Source organism: Mustela nigripes, chromosome 3 (genome assembly GCF_022355385.1).
Source record: "Mustela nigripes isolate SB6536 chromosome 3, MUSNIG.SB6536, whole genome shotgun sequence".
NCBI lineage: Eukaryota > Metazoa > Chordata > Mammalia > Carnivora > Mustelidae > Mustela > Mustela nigripes.
The window spans coordinates 177,764,529-177,779,167 of record NC_081559.1 but is presented as its reverse complement, the minus strand read 5'-3'; the positions used below and the strand labels follow the sequence as shown (position 1 = coordinate 177,779,167).

General features: G+C 45.2%; 1 protein-coding gene across 1 annotated transcript; it reads right to left on the bottom strand.

The window, feature by feature from the left end:
- Positions 1 to 214: 214 nt before the first annotated feature.
- CCN3 (cellular communication network factor 3) lies at positions 215 to 7,688 on the bottom strand. Its single transcript, XM_059395080.1, has 5 exons — positions 7,488 to 7,688; positions 7,131 to 7,356; positions 5,756 to 6,007; positions 4,554 to 4,768; positions 215 to 1,746 (listed from the first exon to the last, which is right to left on the bottom strand). The coding sequence occupies exons 1-5, from the start codon at positions 7,557 to 7,559 to the stop codon at positions 1,450 to 1,452; spliced, it is 1,062 nt and encodes a 353-aa protein (XP_059251063.1). The 5' UTR covers positions 7,560 to 7,688; the 3' UTR covers positions 215 to 1,449.
- Positions 7,689 to 14,639: the final 6,951 nt, after the last annotated feature.

Genomic DNA, 14,639 nt, shown 5'->3' with positions numbered 1-14,639 from the left:
ACCTCCCCACTGAAAACCACCAGTTTGTTCTCTGTATTTAAGAGTCTGGTTTCTTTTGTTTGTCTTTTTTCCTTTGTTTTGTTTCTTAGATTCCCCATATGAGTGAAATTCTATGGCATTTGTCTTTCTCTGTCTGACTTATTTCACTTAGCATTATACTCTCTAGATCCATCCGTTATTTATATTTTCAGTAAGCAACTCATAAGCACATAAGTAATGGCAGTCACACTTTGATAAAATCATGTTTATTTAGTGAGGTCTGACAAACAGAGAAAGTAAAAAGAATATATTTTTTAAAAATGTATAACTTATATATAAATACTTTAAAAGAGAAAAGCTGAACACACGTGGTGACAAAAGAATGTATACATTTAAGTTTGCAGCCTATCTTGTAGCCTGACAAATTAGATACACATATGTATACACATATATCTTGTTTGTGAGTTTGTGTAATTAGGGCCCAACGATAAGTTCTGGGTATATCTACCATCATTCTGAACTCCCATAAAATTTGTGGTATTTTTCCACCACAGTCATGTTGATTTGTCCTTCTTTCTCAAAATCTAAGACCAGCACACTTGAAAGTCATCAAAGGTTGTAATCAGGTGCTTTGGGCCCCAGTTTACTCATCAGTAAGGTAAAGAAAATCTCTGCTGATGTGTTCTGCCTCTTCTGAGTGAAAAAGCAGTGAGCCCCACTAGCCTCCAGCATATAGAAATGTATGAGGGCTGAGAGGTGGGCCATCTCTGTATTAGGGGGAGTTTTCTGTTTGGTTTCTTTCTTTGGCAAGGAGTCTACTGTCTCCAATGGAACAAGTTTATAACACCAGTCCGCTTAACTAACAAATATTCCACTCCTGTAGATACATCTTGTTTCTTAGTATGCAACACAACAGAAGACTAACAGTCTCTGGCTTTCAAACTGAAGAGCTACACATTTCCTCAGATCTTGAACTTGGAAGTTGAGAGTTGAGCCACTCAAAAAGAGAGTTCAACAGAAACCCCATCAAGTCAAACCTCAATATATGGCAAAATATTCATATGACAACATGTTCAGTATGATATTGAACCTCACTGTGATGTTCATGACTGACATTTTCTTGATATTGCACTAGTGTATAACAAAATAAGATGAGTGTAATGTGATAGTCTACACAGTAAAACATGTATCTTATTTCTTAAATTTATACAAATTTTTGTTTGTAGTAAATACCACAGAAAAGTAAGTCATCCCTAAGTACTATCCTGAGCTTACCTTGATTTCAAGTTTACAGTTAATCATATCTTTCATTAAAAAAAAAAAAAGACAGATATAACTGACCGCATATGACCACAGAAAATACATAGGATTCAGGGGTAAAATAATAATTCTTCCTAATTTTTCTTATATTCATTTGATGGTGGGTAGCTACAGTTTGCCTCTGTAGGTATGCTTCTCAAGGATTACATGTTACATTTCCCCTCTGCTGGTGTTTGGCTTTAACTCTTGGAGGAAGGCCTCGTGGTTATGAGGACAGTTGCTGTGACAGGTGCAGGTCCCGATGACCATCACTGGTTTCTTGATGATCTGCCCTGGGGAACACTGGAACTCCACCTGGATGGTTTTGGTGTTGTGGGGGGTGCAGCATCGGCCATCACTACAGACCCCACAGAACCTGGGCTTGTAGGTGTGGAGGCTGGTGCAGTTCTTGAATTGCAGGTGGATGGCTTTGAGTGACTTCGTGGTGCGGAGACACTTCTTTCCTTTCTAAGAAAGAAGAAAAAGCGGATTCATGGAATGGCTACCATTTCTCCAAAGAACGGTTAGCTGCCTAACCGTTATCCATTGTTCTTCTTTGTTAACATGACATTATTGTGTTAGGACAATTTGGTCAGCAGAATATCTGAGTGCTTGCGATGGCTTTGTGATCAAGTTCTGGCCAATGATACATAAACCAAGGGATTCTGGGAAATTCTTTGACCTTCAGACAGGTACAGTTCTTTATTGCTTCCTGAATTCACTATCTTCCTGCCTAGAATGTGGAAACCATGCCTACAGGTACATAACCATCCTTTGACGTGGCGATAAGCATGAGAGTGAAAGTGTATATGAAGAAATCTATTTTTTCAAGGCACTGAAACAGACTTTGATGTTGTTATAGCCAATGCATTTTTAGGCATTATAAAAAGAAATAGAATATACCTGGCAGCATTGCACACCTCCTAATGCTTCAAATACTTCAAATACTTTTCAGACATTAACTCACTTAACGTTACTAACATTCAGTCCTACAAGGATCAATTATTCATGTAAAGAACAACTGTACAAGCTTCACAGATAAGTAAATGGAGTCTCAAAGGCCTAAAGTCACCAGAAACATCAAGTTACTGAATATCTGACACAAGCCCATGTCTTCTATTACTATAACCTCAGGAACATCTAAGATAATGGGATTTAAGTTTATTTTCCATGAAGGCAGGGTAAGTGAAGAATTTATTCAATTTCCATTAGTAATGGCTGATGAGGAACCCTCATACAGGTTCAGCACAACACTGACTCTATGTTTATTTCCCGCTCAGATTTCTTCACCTACTAAAATTGCAATAATTCTCTTCTGCTTTTCACTTTCCTAGGCACAGCCCACAGCTGTGGAGTGATGAGGCTTGGGATTCTCTTAAATCTGTGCCTCTCAAACGTTACCTCAGAATCTTCTAGAAGGTCTGCTAAAACAGAAAGTGTTGGGCATTATACCCAGAGTTTCTGATTCAATGGGTCTGATGTGGGTCCCAATAATTTGCTTTTCCAATAGGTTCTTAGATGATGCTGCTGGTCTAGGGAGCCACACTTTGAGAAGCACCAGCCCATTTTAAAGCCTCTCTTGTTGATAGGAAGTAATGATTATTATGCTGTTATTTCCCTAGTTTCCAAATAGATTTTGGAACCTTTATGAAATGTATGTATCTTAAATATAATATCTCCCAATATAAAACTGGGTGCAAGTTATACAAACAAATAAAAATTTTGGCAAAAGAAACAATAGAAAAAACAAAGTTTGGGAGGCATGACATGGAAAAGCCTTATTTAATAAAGAAGTGTGTCCTTGACAATGTTAAAGGTCCTTTGTTTCTTCCTTTTTGATATTTAATGTGTAACATACATTCTTGCCAATGTCCTCACAAAGGTACAAGGTCAGCCACATCTGTGTGTGTGTGTGTGTGAGAGCGGGCGGGGGGGAGAGAGAAGCAGAGACAGGAATAGACACAGGGAGAGAGAGACAGAGAGAGGCAGCTTTGTGGGTGAACCCACATGGGATGTGTGAAACCACACATCCCATGCATATTGCAATTCTCCTAAGTGGAGGGAAGGGCAGCTTCTAGCATATAATTTTAGGGATGTTTCTATGTGTTGTTTTAAAATTGGTGGAAGAAATATAAATTAGGATGGACCCCCCCCCCCCCCCAAATCATATAGCTATGTAGCCATATAACTAATATGATTGCTGGAGACTTCTTTGAGCGATAAACAGAAATGATGCCTAATGCTAACAGAGTCATCTCTTCCCAGCCACTTTGTGAATTCATTCTATTTAATCCTCCATGACAACTTTGAGGTAGGTACTGTCAATGGCCTCATTATATGGGGGAAGGAATTGAGGCTTAGAGGTTAAGAAAACTCATCCAGATCCCACAGCTAGTTCCTGTAGTGTAAGCCAGGAGTTAGGCTGTCTGGCTCCAAAGTCGCACCCTTAGGTATTAGGTGATATGGTGTAGAGATATGTAAATCATTCATTGTTAGACACTTTTTGGCTTTAGGGTTGTACAAATTTCCATATAATGGTCAGTTTGGGTATTGCATTTTCTGATCTATGGCTGGGGAGGAAGCCTGTGATGTCATCAGGAACCAATCAGAGCTTCTGATCCACATGCCTTATGGTCAGTGTTAACACACTGAGTTGATTCACTTCCAGCAAAAAAGGAAAGAAATGTGCTATTTTATTTGGCACATATCGCCTTTTGCTGGCAAATGTACTATTCCCCCTAGACTTTTTGAAGCACTGAAAATAATTCCCAGACACCAATTCATTTACCCATCAACAACTGTTTATCAGGTGCACAGCAGGGACCAGGTAGGATGTTGGGGACGGAGGCTTGAGTGCAGAAGATTCCATTTCTACCCTGTGCTTCCTACAGATGGAGTCTAAGGGGTGTAAAATACGGAGGTCAGAAGCGACCACTTTCAAATCAACTGAGCTTGGCAAGCAAGAGGCCAGTTTTTTCCAGGAATGGGAGGAGATTTGCCAGACCTTCTCATCTGGGGACACGTCTATTGCTGGCTTCTCCCTCTGCCGCTAGACCTGCTGTGAGTTGCTTGGATATTTCAATATATGAAAGAGGAAAAATAAAAGAAGGTAAACTCCCTCACTGCAGGAACCACTTCCCCTTTTTTTCTGGGCTTCACTCCCAGCTAGAGCTGGCCTCTGTGTCGACTAGTGTCAGGGAGACTTTCTAGAGCCCAAGACACCCAGGAGGCAAAGCTGCTTCCTCCGGGTCGGGAGGCTGCCCACACGTTCTTACCTTATCTGTGGGCTGCTTGGGCTCTTGCTCACAGGGTCGCACAATGCAGAGCCGAGTCTGCTTCACCATTTCACACTGTGGGTTCCTGTTGGTGACCCGGGTGGAAAAACCCATGCCACAGCTCTTGGAACATGCGCTCCACTCTGTGGTCTGCTCAATGCAGTTGATGCTGGAGTCGGAGACCGCAACTCCTAGCGTGGCTTCTGTCCTGTAGGCTACGGGAGGGACCAACAAAGGTGGCCATATTGAGTAAAACATGTGGACTGTGGAAGAATGCTTTCAACCATCCTTGGAAAGGGGGTCTCATTAAATTCTGTACCTACTAAACCCGGGTGCTCTCAGAAGCGGATCTCTGTTTATAAACACCCTAAAGAGGAGCCACAATGCCGGCACATTCTGGGCCTTCCAGAAAGTTCTAGGGGATGACTCTCCAACTTGTCCTGAACTAGCTTAGGAGGCCCTGTTTTTAAGAAACCTAGCAGTTTGAAGAACATAGAACAGGATAGCATCAACAACCATCCCGTCAGCTGTCATGTTCTCAACATGGGATATAGACACTTGGACTTTGATTACAAACATTTCTTTCTCAACACTTAATAGGTATGGCTTGGGGGCACTTCTACACGGAAGTGTAGGCATGTTTGATCCACAAGGCATGTTTGATAATGTCTGACCTCAGAAAACCTGCCAAGTCTGTGTACTGTCATCCTATATCTGGCATTTAGGATGTAAATCTGGCTAATTCAGTATCTGGCTGATATTGGCTCTTGAAATTTTTTTTTTTTCCAAAAAAAAAAAAAAAATTTCCTTTAGAAGATAAAGCACAAAGAGAAGCAAAACAAAACTCCTTGACCCTTCCTAGAGCGTCTGGAAAGGTGGCATTTCTCTGGGACACCTGTCCAGGGAAAAGCAGCATTCTTTAGAGAGGCTGGTCATGCAGTAAGACAAAATCAGTCCCCTTGCTCAAAAGAACCACTGAACGCAGCAGGTTCTCTTTTGGAGAAACCGTGCGCCTCCTTCAATAACTTGGCAAGGATTCACACACACGTGATGTGTTTGATCTCAGTGGGCAATCCGGAATCCACCACTGGATGGCCAGAAACCGAGGCCAGTTTCTCATGGAGAATCCAAAAGAGCACACATGCTTCCTGCCTGCCTTTCCCCTGTGCGGTGATGACTTTCAGGTATCCTGAGTTTCTTACCTGGAAGGGCGAGGCCTCCCAACTCCCCCTTCTCATTTGAGTCACAGATCCACTTTTCACAGCACTCCCCCGGCACTTCAACTTTTCTGGGAGCTGGGCAGTCAGGCTGGGGCAGGAGCAGGTCCTCTCCGCAGCGGGGCACACAGCCAATCTGCCCATCTCTGCAGGCACACTGGTATTTGCAGCTTGGCTGAAAGGTCTCCCCGCTTTGGTAAATGACCCCATCAAACACACAGTTGTCCCCTTCTACCGCTAGAGCATCGGGGAAGCAAGGCAGAGACAAAAATCAAGAACAGAGTGTGATGGAGAAGCTATACAAGCTACATGCAAACCCAGGTGCCCCTTTTTTTCTCTTTGAAGCTATCTGTTTCTTCTCTCTCTGGCAGGGATATGTCCCCATGGAGGCCTCCCACAGTTAGAAGAAACCTTGAAGACCATCCAATGCTGCCACTGGGTTTTTGTTTTGTTTTTGTCTTTTTTTTTTTTTTTTTCCCACAGATGAGGCAGGGAGTGCACCACTGAGGAGTGACAGTCCCAAGGTGCCATGGCTGTTGTTCCCAATCATAAAGTCGGTTTGCTAGACCTTCCTTCAATTCTCCTACTCCAGCAGCTTAGAATTAGAAAGAAAAAGGTGCACGTCGAACTCTCCAAATAGGTTAACTGGTCAAATCGGGAAGAGAGGTAGGATTCCTTGGCATTCCAGCACAATAAATCATCACTAACTCAGGGAATAAAGTAAAAGCCTATTCCAAGCCCTCTTATGGGGGTGCGTGTGTGGGGGGGGAGGTGGGGACAGCCTCCAACTAAATGGCGCACCAGGTGGAAAAATGACCCCCCAATCAGTGTCACCAGCCTGAATTGGTTAGTTGCCTGCGTTTTATTTTATCCACAGTCCAGACTGGGCTGACAGAGTGGTCTCAGGAGACCAAAGGCTGCTTTAGCTCAAATAGGACCATTTCAGGTGTGAAAACAAACCTGCTGGGCGGCAGGTGGGGGAAACTGTGAGCTTGTGAGTCAGCGCAAGATTCCATTGCCCCCAAGCATCCCCTTGGAAATGTCCAAAGGAAATTATTTCACAGGCTCTAAACTCTGCTCTGCTCCCCGCCTAGGATACCTCGATTCCACTGTAAGGAGGCAAGCGATGAATGCTTCTCAACTTTGCCCTCAGTTTTCCCCTCCGGCTTCCCCAAACCTGGAAGCACCCCCTTCCCCACCCTTCCGCAGACCGTGCCTAGCGCCCAGTAAACTCTCCACAAGCATCACTCCCAGCAGCATCCCCGTTGTTACTTGCAAGTTACCCTCTGGGAAGGGGAGAAGGGGAGGAAAGGGGCCTCGGGCGGGAGCCGAGGGCCCTGAGCGCAGGGGCCCGGATTACCCATGCAGATGCCGGTTCCCGCGCTGGGGTCCGCTCTGCGGTCGCAGAAGAGGCCGCGGCTCTCCTCGCACGGCTCCAGCAGGGAGCAGCTCTCGCCGCGCTGGCGGGCGCACACCAGACAGCAGGAGCAGTCGTCCAGAACGGCTCGCACCCCGGGGGCGCAGGTTGGCGGCGTCTTGGGACACCGGGCCGGGCACTGGGTGGGACAGCGCTGGGTGGCAGCGACCTGGCGCGAGCGGGACAAGAAGGAGAAAGCTCTCAGCGGGGACGACCGAAGGCGGAGCGACCCGAGCGCCCGGGCAGGGGCCGCCCTGGAGGGCAAAGTATCCAGAGGCACCTGAGGGGTGCGCCACTCACCTGCCCCAGGACCTGGAGCAGCAGGAAGGCCAGGCCGATGCACCGCTTGGGCAGACTCTGCACGCTCTGCATGGTCAGGCTTTCCCCTCCGGCGTGGACGGAACAAGACCGGGCGCCCCAGATCCACCCCGCTGGCCCCGCTGCAGGTCGGGCGCCCGCCTCTGCTCCCCGGCGGCACCGGCTTAGGTTTTATAGCGCGCTCGCGGGACGCGCTCGAGCCGGTTGGCTGCAGGGCAGGGAGGAGGAGGGGGGGACCGGCTGGGTGGGGAATGGAACGAACCCCGGGGTTGCCATGGCAATTGGCCGTGGGTGCCGCTCTCCTTAGGGCGCGGCCCTGGGGCCTGCGTGTGCCTGTGTGTGGCGACTGGCTTTTCCCGGAGCGCCGGGAGGGGCAGGGTGGAGTCGCGCGGCCGGGACCCGGGGCTCGCTCGAGCGCGTGGGAAGGAAACGCCCGTTTCCTCCTGGAAGCCGCTCGGCCTTCCCCCGGGACCGAGACACCGGCACTCCCCATCCCCGCGCTGCGAGCCGGCCCTTCCAGGCAGGCCTGCAAACGTGGGGCTCGCCTCGAGGGGTGCCTGCAGTCTGGGGCCATCCGCGGGGGGTTGGCGAGCGGCCCAGCGGGTTAGTCATAAGGGAAGCACATGCAAGTTTGTCACCCTTTAGGGCGCTCTTTGAATGTGTGGAGGGGAGGGAGGGGAGGAATGGAGGGAAGCAGAAAGAGAGAAGAAAGAAAGTGGAGGGGAGAAAGCAAAAAAAAAGAGAAGACAAAGGCAAAGCAAAGCATCCCGGCCCCGTTAGGATGAGGGATGCTAATGGCCCAACGGGGCAAAAAGTTCCTTCCATTCGAATCATTCCAAGATCCCACTGATTCTTAACCCTCACTCCTCCTCCCGATTCCGCAGGCTTGGAAGAAATAAATTGAAAACATAATAAAATCAGAGCATAAAGCCCGAAGTAAATACAAGCTTTCTTCCTGATAGAAGAAAGTCTTGAAACACCTGTTGCATCAGGCCTACCCTAAATCAGCGCGTGTCAAAACCCAGGAGCCCTTGAGAGTTGGTGAGACAGGTTCAGCTCAGCCACTGTCCAAACCTCAGTGAGTTAGGGAAGGAGGAAGGACGGGTTTGGTTTACTTGGCCGACCCCTCCAGCAAATCACGTCTCTCTCCCACCTGGCATCCGCCTTTAAAAAAGGGCTGCTTCCAAGCCCTTGTCATCTCTCAGGAGAATGGCTCCAAAGGTGAAACTGCTTGACGGAGTAAAAGAAAATTTCTCCCCTATTTCAGCTTCGCCGCTGCCTCTGGGATAACTATGCCCAGCTCCTCTGAGGAGAGCAGCCTTGGAAAGACACTTTATAAGAAAAATTATACAGTCTTGTGATGTAACTCTGGACTTGAAAAAGGGAGCAGAGTTCCTCTACATCATCCATGCCCAGCATGAAGGAAAGTGAAGGCAGCTGGCGGAAGGCGCCAGGCCTGTCCTGGCAATGCCTGTTCCTCGTGCTCAAGTCATCCCAAGTCCCTTGAGGAGAGTTCTCGGAGCACCTTGAAACTGCTATTATGTATTCCCAAGCTCGCGATAATTCTGCTTTCTTTGAGGTAAGCCAGACTCAGCAGTACTCAAAGCTTGACAAGAAATGGAACAGTTAATCTGCGTGCTGTCTAGGACCCTCGTATACTCTGGACAAGCTTCCCTGGACATCTGGCCCAGTGATGCTTCTACTCCTCCGAACATCCGAATCAACCAGCGTGTATTAAAAACAAAACAAAACAAAACAATTTTTCTGCCTCACCCTTGACCTACTCAGTTAGAGTCTCTGGTGAGGGCTCTTGGTAGACAGCACTTTAGTGTATTTCAAAATGGGGGCTGTCTTGGGGAACCCTGCCGTCATGGAACAATTGGGAGCACAGCTAACGGGGAGGCAAGAATCTTGGCCAGGTTTTCAAAAGTATGAATAGCCACAATAAGGAGAAATTGGCAGCCCTGGGGTTGGGTTGACTTTTCTTGGGAAGAGGGAAGATGAGAGGAGAAACGTGAATTCCAGATTAAGGATGAAAATGTCGAGAAATCACAGCTAACCTGAGCCTCTTGATTGCACGCACGTTCCAAATTGGAACTGGCTTCGGCAAGAGGACTTCTGGAGGAATGCTGTGGTATTTCACAGATAACTAATAGGAAAGGTGCTACTAGGCCTCAGAGGCCACCAGGACCAGGGCCTGGGAGCCAACAAGACTCTGTCCCCCTGTTTTCATTGCTCTTCTGGGTGTCAGCTTTACTCAGTCTTACTGCAAACCAGCTTCTCCCATGTAAAGGAAGTGTCGACCTTAAGGTCTCCCTAACCTCTTACATTGTGACCTGAGCACCACAGAAGGAGTGTCCCTCTCCCTTGGCTCAATTTGGAAAGTTCCAGGAGAGGAGCTGGAGGAGCTCACCCTGGGTTAACTGAAGGAGAGAAAGATGAGGAATGGGGATTAGCTGACACCACACAGTTGGAATGGGATGGAAGAGCAGTTCCCTAGGCAAGAAGGAATGATTCTTTAAGAAGAACGCATGTGTGACAGGCAGAAGAGGACATTTCCACTCTACTGTCTGCTGTAAACGCTCCTGGATAAGGAGCTACATTACAACAACTGGAAATTGAAAGTGAACCCATCTGATGATAATCAGCTCATGCTTGCTATCTCTAGGACACCTTCTGTCAAACCCCACATGCTGGGATAGATTTTGTCTTCTCCATTGGCCTGACACCAGTGCTTTTCTCTTCTATCTCTAAACTCACTGAATAACAATGATGTGACTGTTTCTGTGCTCATCTCCCTCTCCTGACCAGGAGCCCTTGAGAACAGAGAGTCCGTCATAGTTTCCATAACACTCCTGGGGATGGACAAGCGGTCGGTTGTTCTTGGACCTTCTGAGATACTGCAGACCTCGCTTTGAGTTTTGTCCCTTGTTTCTGGTTCAGGTAAGAAAGAACTGGACATGTTTTTCTTTAGCCACAGCTATCCACCATCACCATCTGCTTCTGACATGCACCTTCTCCCAGTCTTTCTTGGCGCTGAGTCCAAAGGATGGCATACAGGCTGGTGACGTCTTCTTGTTGGAAATAAACCCTGTGTCAGCGGAGATGTTTGAGGAAGTCAGGGAATGTTACATTAGAAATTCTGCAGGAGTTGCTGGTCTAGGCTGCCAACCAAGATGGCAGCTCTGCTTGGTTATGAGGTGCAAGTACCAGTGGATTCACCTCTTCATTCCAGTTCATCTCTTTCTCTCTTTTTTCCCCCTCACTGCAGATGTGACACCAGAGACTTATTGCTCCTTCTCTATCTCAGACAGGTTGTTCACTGATTTATATAGATACATTTTAAAGATTTTATTTATTTTGAGAGAGAGCAAACAGGGAGAGGGGTGGAGGGAGAGAGAGAATCTTAAGCAGTCTCCGTGCTGAGCATGGAACCCCGTACAGGTTCGATCTCATGACCCTGACCTCGTGGCCTGAGCCAAAATCAAGAGTTGGACACTTGACTGACTGAGCCATCCAGGCACCCCTGATTTATATTCTTATTACTCATTAGTCAATACTCCTATCCAGAGTACATGTAGAGAACTCGTTATCTTTTATAAAGGTAAAATTTTATAGAAGTTTCCACTGTTGTCCTATTTTTTCTCCTTTTTAGGAAAGATTTAAAAAATATACTGGCACTGAATTCTGTAGCAGGCAGGAGAAATGTAAAGCACAGAACCCCATATTAAAAATGAAACAAAGAGGGGCGCCTGGGTGGCTCAGTGGATTAAGCCGCTGCCTTCGGCTCAGGTCATGATCGCAGGGTCCTGGGATCGAGTCCCGCATCGGGCTCTCTGCTCAGCAGGGAGCCTGCTTCCTCCTCTCTCTCTGCCTGCCTCTCTGCCTACTTGTGATCTCTCTCTGTCAAATAAATAAATAAAAAATCTTAAAAAAAAAAATGAAACAAAGAAAAAGCGGTGACTATGATGTTTTCACTTCCAGGACAACTCTATCACTCTTCTCTCCTCAGTGATTACATTCTCCACAAACGCATAGAGTTTACATCTTCATTCAGTCATTATTTAGTGAAGCCACGTGTACTTAGCTCTGGGAATGTGCCTCCTAAATCAACGTCACAGCTCTTTAATGACTCAGTTGCTTTTTTCTAAATTTCCTTCATATGTTCCCTTCCTGCGGTCCCAGGGAGTTGGTAGAACACAAGGTAATTCCCATTATATGTTAGGCCAGTCAGCTCTACAAGGTATACAGTTCTATGGCTAATTTCAATCACACCCTCTTGCTTCTCTAACAGACCTCTTCTGTTCTTGCCTTTCTAGAATTGAGGAGGTACAGAGAAGAAGCAGTGACAGGAGGTGAAATATTAAATATATAATGTTGAGTGTTATCCCCTTTGGAAACATCTGCTCATCGCCCACATTTTTAAAAATTATTTTTTAGTGTATTTCTTAGACAAAACAAAAATCCAGAAGATTAAGTACAAAGAAATTCAAGCCAGAAATCGACTAAAAATGTGAGAAATAAGTTAATTTCTCCCACTGCTAAATGACCTCTTTATAGGGAAATGGGCTTTTTGAAACTGAAATAATTTTTTAAAAAAGTTTTTGAACTGGGGGGTGCCTAAGTGGTTTAGTTGGTTAAGCATCCGACTCTTGATCTCAGCTGAGGTCTTGATCTCAGGGGTGTGAGTTTAAGTCCTGCATTGGGCTCCTGCACTGGGGATGGAGCCCACTTAAGGAAAAAAAAAAAAAAGAGTTTTGAACTGGATTGTAGTCTGTCAAGCTTTAGGTACATGACACATTCCCAGGCTCTAGGCACCAGCATTACTCATGCCCACCCCAGCTGAGCCAAGTGGCCCTAAGCAATCCTTTCTATGTGACTTCTCTATGGCTTATAACAGCTAGGTAGAATATAACCAGTTCTGCTCCATGGACCAGAATCCTTTGGACCAGGAATTTGTGTCAGAGACAAAGGCACATGCATAAGGATTGGACATCCGTATAGCCAATAGCATTTCAGGAGTGCTCCAGACTGGATGGCAGTGGATCCAACTCATAATTGCTGGTGGCCAGGAGAGCACAGAGAAGGAAAATGATATCACTTGAATACAGGCAAAGTCCTAAGCAATTTTAAGTGACTGTTTCTGAAAAAAGAAACGATTCTTCTTGGGACAAGTTCCTATTACCAAATAATATCTCAGAGCCCAAACAAACTTGTACAGCCTCTCCTACCCAATTTATGAATTCTCAGCAACAAATAATAGAGACTTTTAGGAGAGGTGTGACCACAGAATTGTGTTTCTCTTGACAATGTTCCTATGTCTGATTTATTACATGATAATTTCTTATACCTCATGGCATGACTCAAAAATGAATGAGATGTTTTATATTTTCAAGGATTTTATTACCTGGGAGGAAAATGAAGTAAAAAAAAAAAAAAAAAAAAAAACAATTCCCACATAAGGCAGAACGTGATCATTTCTGTCCATGAATCTAGGAAAAGTCACATGGAGCATAAAGAAAGATGAAATTAACTCCTGGGAGAACATGGGAGTAGTGGAGGGTGGGGAGTGAGTGTTGGGAAAACTAATCATTCCATGTTCATTATTTGTCTTTTCACTAAGCCTTCTTGCCCTGAAGGCTAAATAACATTGAGTTGGATAATGCATGGGTGGGATTTTGAAACCTGGAGATGTGGGTTGAACAGAGACAATGGAAGAAAAGTATAAGGATAGGAAAATTCAGAACTTGTTCAGGAAATGAAGAGTGGCTTAATTTATCTGGAACAGAGCAAGGTAATGGGAAATAAGGTTGGAAAAGTGGACCACAGCCACCAGCCCTTGGAAGAATATAAATGCCAAACTGTAGAGTGTAGTTTGTTTTTTTAAAAAAATATCTATCCATATATTATCCATCTACTCTATCTATCTACCTATCTATCACTCTATCTCTTTATCATCTATCTGTTAGCAAGGAACTGCATGGTCAGGGCCATATTTAGGAACATTTTCTTCAAAAACTTATGCTTGATTACCAAAGAATGTGACTGGGGATAAGTAATGCAGATACACTGTTTTTACAGCAGTGCAAGGAAAGATGAAGACTGGAACAGGCAGAGTGGCACTGGGCACGGAAAGAGGAGGTTGGAGATAAAAGGTGATTTGCTTTACATGGAGCTCTGGAAGGCTGTGGAAGTATGGGGTAGTGATTATATAAGTATGATTCTAGGTTTTGACCCTAGATGACTATGTATGTGTGATAGCATTTAGTAGAAGTTGAATAGCTTCTGTGATAAAACACCTCTCCCAACAGACTACCTGGGTTCCAGTTCTGAGATCTTAGACAGTTTACCTGGCTGGTCTGGGCCTCAGTTTCTTTCTCTGTTTGTAAAATAAAAATGGTAATAATTGTTTTTTCTTTCTGGGATTGTTGATAGTATAAATAATGTGATAGATGGAAAGTCCTGCAGCCCTTCTCAGTTGGGTTCTGTCAAAAAATGAAGCCCTAACTCCATGAGGCATCCCATTTGATGAACTGACTTCTCTTTTCTGCATTTTAAACAGTGTTAGCATGTAACACACACTATGGGAAACCACGGGTCATCTTAGAAAGAAGTTAGTAGAGACTTCTTATGACATCCAGGCATTGGGTTAAGTGATCTTGAGGACAATTCAAGGAACCTGAGTTCCGTTCTGGATTGGGGGCTATCAGGAAGTAGAAGCAATTTCACAATTGGTTATCTTAGTAATCTTTATTGCAAAGGCAGGATGAACATAGCTTGGATAGAATTGTTTTGGAGGAAGAAATGATAGTTGCCAGGTTAGCTGGATCAAGGAAACCTTGGTCATTTTTGTGGTTGCACAGTGTCTTTAATTTCTGTCACACATGATGATAGAGTGGTCTTGTCATGGAGAGTCCTTATCAAATGTTGGTAATTCACAACAGAGGAAACTCACAACCTAGTTGGTAGCAACAGTTATAAGTCAGGGCTGCTTTTTTTTTCTTCTTCTTGTGAATAGCTTAGATTTTTTTCTTTGAGATAAGTAGAAGTAGAATTGTCAAAGGAAAGGTTTAAGTAATTTATGGGTTTGAACAAAAATTCGTGATTTGCTTTCAAGGAGTGTGTATCAGTGTA

Excerpts from the sequence above, each read along its gene's own strand:
- CCN3 (XM_059395080.1), bottom strand. The coding sequence starts at position 7,559 with ATGCAGAGCGTGCAGAGTCTGCCCAAGCGGTGCATCGGCCTGGCCTTC. Across the intron at positions 7,357-7,487 it reads TGCTCCAGGTCCTGGGGCAG|GTCGCTGCCACCCAGCGCTG; the intron begins GTGAGTGGCGCA and ends CGCTCGCGCCAG. Across the intron at positions 1,747-4,553 it reads CCAAGCAGCCCACAGATAAG|AAAGGAAAGAAGTGTCTCCG; the intron begins GTAAGAACGTGT and ends CTTCTTTCTTAG.